Here is a 6,666-nt window from a genome sequence, read left to right on the forward strand (position 1 = left end):
CTACACACATTTTTAGCCACTGAATACTTTGTGTCTGCGCAAGGGAAAAAGCAACACTAGCAGATTCCGATCCCTTTTAATTTTTCAGTTTATAGAGTTTGCTTTAAGGCACATTCAAGACCACGCTGAATTAAACTGCCTTCTTGCTCAACAGAAATCCGGGAAGTGCACACGCCATCTATCCGCCCAGTAAAAAAGCTGATGCGAGTGCTTAAATGGCAGTTCCTTTCCAGCCCCCAAACCAGAGCTCTTACCTTCCTCCACAGCAGCGAGACTGAAGGCCATCATCCGAGGAGACGCAGCGGGTTGTCTGGGTGCAGCCCTCCACAGCCACCCAGGGGCGGCGGAGCTCTGAAGTACGACTCCCCCCCCCCCAGGGTTAGGCTCTGCTCCTTCCCCACCGGCACCAGGCAGCGTTTTGATTTCGCAGCACAGCTGCTGGAGAACGCGCCTGCCTTGCCGAGCTGGAACCAAATCAACCTAAGAAGGAACCACGTCCGCAGAACGGAAGGGAAAGGAAACAAATCCCAAAGGGCGTCTTTTAAAAAGATGCAGAGGGACGGCGCATGCATTCACCTGTCCGTGCCACCTCCCTACGGCAACGCAAGGCAAGAGATGTTACGTGAGGAGAGCCCTGGCTGGGCTCCCTTTACCTGTAAACCTAATAGCTTCTTACGGTGTAATGTACACAGAACTCCTCGGTCAAATCACAGCAGGTTGATTTAACCCAGAAGAACCCACGGCCACTCCCCAGCATTTCTTGCATCTTACCGTACTGAACATGAGCAAGGGATGGGGGGAAGAAATAGCAAGACTTGAACAAGCCAGATACACTCTCCCCATCTGATCCACGCAGCAGCTTAAAAACACTCAGTATGAAGTGCCCCTCCATTAACACCCGTATTTTTATCCCCTTCTATTTGTGTTTAATTACAGTTACTGGCTAATGGAGTTTATCAGTAATACCAGTCTACGACTTCAGCTCTGTTTAACAGCATTAAACACAAACAAGCGAGCTGACCATCAGCAACTTCTGAATTACCTTTTTCAGGTGATGCAACTGCCCCACGCTTACTGAACAGCCTAATTCCGACAGCCTCTCGTTGATAGCTTCATCTCAAGATATTTCTGCTGTTAAGACCACTCGGAGGCTACGTGCCTTCTTCTGAGAGTTCAAAATAACGAGCAAGTAATATTTACCCTATCCAGTGCTCCTGGCACAGCAGCCGGTGAGAAAGACTGCCATCCCGTCCTGCACCCTCCCAGCTGTCACTGCCTCAAGCCCTGAAGAGTTTTTACTCTTTCAAATTGTAAGTCACGTTCAATTTGAAAAAACATCTCATTTTTAGTTTGCAAAGTAGCCATTAACTCAAAGGCATGTTTTGCCAAATGATATACCTGGAGAGGCAAATGCCAAACACTCGTACTTCTAAGAAGTCACTGCAGTTCTGAGCAAGGGTTTGCGGAGCTCTGCCAGAGCAGCTCTGGCTGCTCGGCCAGTGCTGGTAAGAAGTAGAAACACTGTGCAAAGATAAAGGAGGTACAAGCCTCCCCGGGCTTTGTAACAATACCGAGTTTCTCTATCGCCAATAAACTATTGTCTAGAATTAAACAATCCATCTTTGTGAAGAAACCAAAAGACATCTTTGTGAAGCGACCAAAAGTACTTTAACAGCACTGAATGCCAGACTTCAGGGAGAACGGAAAAAAACCCCTTCTTTCACTCTTCTCTAGGCATCTCCCAGGAAAAGGCGTCACCTCCCGGGCCCGGCAGTGTCACATCACAGCCTCTCATAGCCAGACACCAACACCAGCACGCACAGCCATGCGGCACACCTATTAAATACTGTGGGAAAGCTTCACCAAACAGAGAATGATACGTGTTACTTTTAACTGAAAAAAGGTTCTTCCTTTCGAAATGTGCCTTTGAAAAGCCTCAGCGTCAGCAAAGTCAAATTTGAAACCCAAAAACCATCTTACAGTAACCACTTCAAGACAAAGGTGCTGTACGATTTCTACCGCACGCGATTTCTAAGCTGACGTTAACCAGTGCATCGAAATCCCTGTTCCACCATACCAAAACCTTGTTTGAGAGAGACTTCCTAGAGCTCAATATGTACGATTTCAGCTCCACTAAGTTTAATTACACTTGGCACTCTTCTGCAGAGAGACGTCCACCTGCCCCTTGAGTTTTACGCATCACTTAAGATCATCAGAAAGGTATGGGATCTGACAAATCCTGCTGGAAGAATCAAGCAGCAGTTGCTGGAGACATTGGTACCCCAGGGGTGTCTTCCTTTTTCTCCTGCTCCCGTGCCGGAGTCAACAAATGACAGTATAGTCGCTACCCAGCATCGGCTTAAACCACCAGCTAACGTTTTCCTGCCACAGCAGTAATCCAGGCTGGTCTGTCAAACGCTTCCAGTGAGAGAGACCGAGATTTTTGTTAAGTATTTTGAGGTTTAAAAGATCATCACGCTCAGCGGTGGTCTCTAAGTGCTGGATGCACTTTCCTTCTCCCATTACGGTCCGAAATACATTTAAAAATCCAGATGGCAGGATGCAACTCCGATATATGCGGATTTCTAATTTTGACAATACCGGAGGAAGTGAATCGATGCTGAAGAGTGGGAACTGCTCAGAGAACCTCCCTGTGCTTAGCAGCAGGTCACCCTCTTCCTCTTACTTCATCACTCATCTTGCAACCCTGAGGTGACACTTAGGTGCATAGAGAAATCCAGTACTCGAGTGTTTCAAGGGCCAGTAATTTTCCCCCCTCCTCCTCGCTGCAGGCAGACTTGCTTCTTGATGTATCAAGAGTGAGGTGTCCTTGTATATACCATGAATACATGTATGAAAAACAGCAAGGAAAAAAGTAGCATTAGCAAAATTACTCCACCCCTAAGAAGCTGCAGAGGACACTGGAAGTTCCTCCTGAGACCCCAGGGTTCCGAGGTGTGCCAGAAGGTAACCAAGAGCAGCCCCTCCGAGCTGGAGGCTGTGCATCATCAATACGCCTGGCACTTACCCCAAACCGGATTTCAGAGAACCGGGACAAGCGTCCGAAACCTGCAACTTGAGGGCGGCTTGACAAATTTGCTGCCAACTTGCAGGACGCCTAAATGAAGCATTGGTATTCCTCTGTTTTACCTACGAATACACCAGTGCCAAGTAAGATCAAAGCTATGTTGAAAGCCAGACTAAGAACATTATTCTTCAACGGGAAGCTGAGACACATCGTAATGCTCGATTTAAGGGGTCAGGCTAGACACTACATCGTTTGAGGTAAGAATCCCACTATCTCCAACACTAGCTCAATATAGCACCAGTTTTAGCAACGCTGGAAGTCTGAGTCTAATCCTACGGGGTTTTTTAGCAGTTGGTCACGACAGCAGCCCTAAGCAGTTTAATCAAGCAGGCACTAGTCTGTACTGCGAAACCCAGAGCGCGTGCCATCCTTAGAACAACTCTTTTGTCACTAATAAAGGCAGTTTGATAGTCGGTCCCAAACCAATTTAATATCATTTTGGATAAAATCGCTTAAACTGCCCGGGCACGCAGCTATACCGGTTACTAGAGAAGAACCTCAGATGCTGAGGAAGACGGGAATTCATGTGGTGCAGGGAGAGATTCAGGTAGCACAGGACTAGGGCCTGTTTTGAAATCCGCATCTGTTGAATAAAGGCTATTTCTACCCCAGGAGCTATTTCCAGTTAAGAAGGCGTAACATCAGCCACTCGATGTTACTGTGTTAACAGCATCAACTCATGCCACATTAAAACACTTTCTTGGCACAATTTATTTTTCTGACCCAAACAAATAAGCCATTAGCAAGTCATTAACAATATTCTACCCTAAATTGTCAGTTTTAACAGCCCTGTAAAAACATTTTTAGTTTAAAAACAAAAGTGTGCATGCTGTTGATATTAAAACTGCAGTTACTCTTTCTGGAGTACCAGCTGTTTTGTTGCAAAGCATTTTCAACATCCTAATCTGTACAGTAAAGACAAAAACTCAATTGAAGGCAGTAGATGGCTGTGTTAGGTGCCACTCACGGCTCGGTAACAGCGGACTGTCTGAATTTCTTGTACGCTTCCAGATACAATATTCAAGCCCTTTTGAGAGTTTGGTTCAGGCCGAACAGCACAGAGTAAGAAAGTATTGTACATTCGTCTCTAAGTTGAAGTGAACTGAACTGGTGTAATTTAGGCTCAATTCCAGATGCTCGGTTTCAAGCTACTTCTTGAATAATGCCTCTCAGCTTTTTCTTATGCATGGTTTTTCATGTTAGCGATCACTGGCACTGCTTTTGGCCTTGCTACTCCACACTGATGAAAGCAAGGAGAACAAGTAAAGGAACAGAATAGGATCTTAAAACAAACAGCTTCTTGCCAAACCAGCAAGGATACCATTCCCCCTTGTCCCAGGCTCCATGGATATTTCTATCAGATTTTCATATTGTAAGTGCTTCTCGGGAAGAGAGAAAACTCTGGAACAGTGAGTATTTATTAGAATATTTTTTGTTAAATAAAGAGGAGGGAAAAAAAAGAAAGAAAAAAAAAGAGTACTGCAGATTTAATTTCACATCTTGGCTATGCTCTGACAAAGGAGAAGTTACTGAATTCAGCAACTACTTCTTGTCCCAAGCCAGGGATTAATTAATGCCCCTCCCAAAACTTGTACCTGTCCCAACCCAACCCCCAGCCCCTACCCTTCCCATTTTATTTCCCAACTAGACAACACTGTTGGCAAATCAAGACAGCATGAAACTTACATCAATAAAAACAACCAAAAAAAAAAGTGAAGTGTGCCAATGCATGAGGGGAACTATCCTATCAAACGGTGTACTTCTCCAACTAGCAATTCTGCTCGGGAGTCAGCTGTACCTTTCACGGAGGGAGAGTTTAAACGTTTTGAGCATGCTCCATGGCGCAATTGTAAGTGCTGCAGAACCACAGGACAAGAGGTTGAACACCTGAAATTCTTCCCCCCCGGACTTCTTTTCAGGGACACGCATGGGTTATCCAGCCGAGGGTTCGTGCAGTTAACACTCAGTAAGTACAATCCGATGCTTTAGCACAAATTACAAGTATCCAGTTCAGCACGGTATAAGGCATGTGGACAAGAAGAGACATCAGCAGAACGCAGCAGGATCAGCAGAACAGCATTGGTGATTGACGCTCCAGTTTGTCGGACTTTGACCCCACTCTGAATCCCTGATTCCTACCACAGACAATGAAATTCAGTTTCTATCGTAGCGTTTCTGAGGCTGTTTATTTTTGGCCAAGTGTTAAAAGACCAACTCCTTTTTGTTTCATTTTGATGTAAATGCAGAAACATTGGCGGAAGCTGTAGGAGAAGCAACGGAGCAGCAGGGATGTCTGCAGGTGATCAAAACTCTGCCCTCAACTTCAAGTGTCACTGCACTAAATCGGGAGATACTGAATGGGGAGTAAACTGGCCCAGCCACTAGCACTGTCACAGAATGTGTATTTTTTTTAAAAAACAGAACAAAAGGCAAACAGATTAATTATGAACCCTTCTTTTCAGAAGCAGACCAGGATTAAAAAAAATTCCCGCAAAATTAAAATGTTAGATTCTCCATCTAAAAAAAAGTTTATACATATGCGCTGAAAGTGACCACCACACAGGTCTGAACAGCACCTTACAGTACAGACTAAGACTTAAAGAGCTGATCTCACATTTGAAGTCTTTTAATTAAAAAAAAAAAAAGTGGCTATGGCTGGGATGACACAAACGGGACACTTCAGAACACAAGGCAGAGGCGAAACTGGCAGCCTCGCTCGCCAGGCCATGGAAGCGGTGTATCGGGAAAGGGGCACTTCATGCACAAAATGTATTTTACAAAATACAGATCCAAAAAAGCAAAAAAAGCCAACAAAAAAAAAAAATCCCACCTCGCACTAAATTGCAGCACTCTTAACACTTGCTCTGCCACAGGCTGCTGCCCATGCCTTGTTTGATAGAGGAGGCATGTGAAAAAGGGGAGGGGAGAGGGAAATCCACGTTTCAGTCTATTTTCAAAATTTCTCTCATAGGGACGTCTTCAGTCATCTGATGTCAGACATGGAGCTCTCAGAGTACGTCGTGGTCATGACAGGAGTGCCGTTGTTTGCCAAACAGCCTTGCCTCAAGGTTTCAAAATACGAGGCCTGCACTGGTTTATGATACTGCAGAACTTTTATGGCATCTTCTATTTTAAACCATTCCCTTTTCCTTCCTGTGGGCAGAAAGAAAAATCAGTAGATGCAACAAAACTATGTTATCCTTTCTGCACTTAAACTTCGCTGTTCATTAGCTTTCGATCATGACCACGTGCACTAATGCTGCAAGAATAATTTCACTGTGTAGCAAAGCATCAGTTCAAAAGACACTGGGAAATTTTCTCTCGATATTCTCTGATCTCGAGGGCCACCGACTCCAAACACCACATCGAAGGCTCCTCTATCCCCATGACAAATACCTGTTTAGGGCAGTACACTCACTAACCAATCAAACCAGTCTTGCATTTCCCAATTTAAAAACAAAACAAAACATATTTATTTTGCTATTTCTGCAATTTCTATTCAAGTCAGATACTCATTTGAAGACAATCCACAAAGACACACAGCAATCACCACCCAATTTCCATCAATTTGGCAGTGA

General features: G+C 44.7%; 1 protein-coding gene across 3 annotated transcripts in view; it reads right to left on the reverse strand.

The window, feature by feature from the left end:
* The window catches only part of NUDT3 (nudix (nucleoside diphosphate linked moiety X)-type motif 3), a 31,566-nt gene that overhangs the window by 2,555 nt on the left and 22,345 nt on the right, over positions 1 to 6,666 (reverse strand). For 2 of the 3 annotated variants that reach the window (XM_009327410.1, XM_009327411.1), the window contains exon 5: positions 3,781 to 6,241. In XM_009327410.1, coding sequence (XP_009325685.1) covers positions 6,072 to 6,241 — 170 coding nt within the window. In that variant the 3' untranslated portion in view covers positions 3,781 to 6,071. Of the gene's footprint in view, positions 1 to 3,780; positions 6,242 to 6,666 lie in introns of those variants that run through there. The other variant, XR_663762.1, reaches the window with a different exon arrangement.

Source organism: Pygoscelis adeliae, unplaced genomic scaffold, assembly GCF_000699105.1.
Source record: "Pygoscelis adeliae isolate BGI_AS28 unplaced genomic scaffold, ASM69910v1 Scaffold197, whole genome shotgun sequence".
In the NCBI taxonomy this organism is placed as follows: Eukaryota; Metazoa; Chordata; class Aves; order Sphenisciformes; family Spheniscidae; genus Pygoscelis; species Pygoscelis adeliae.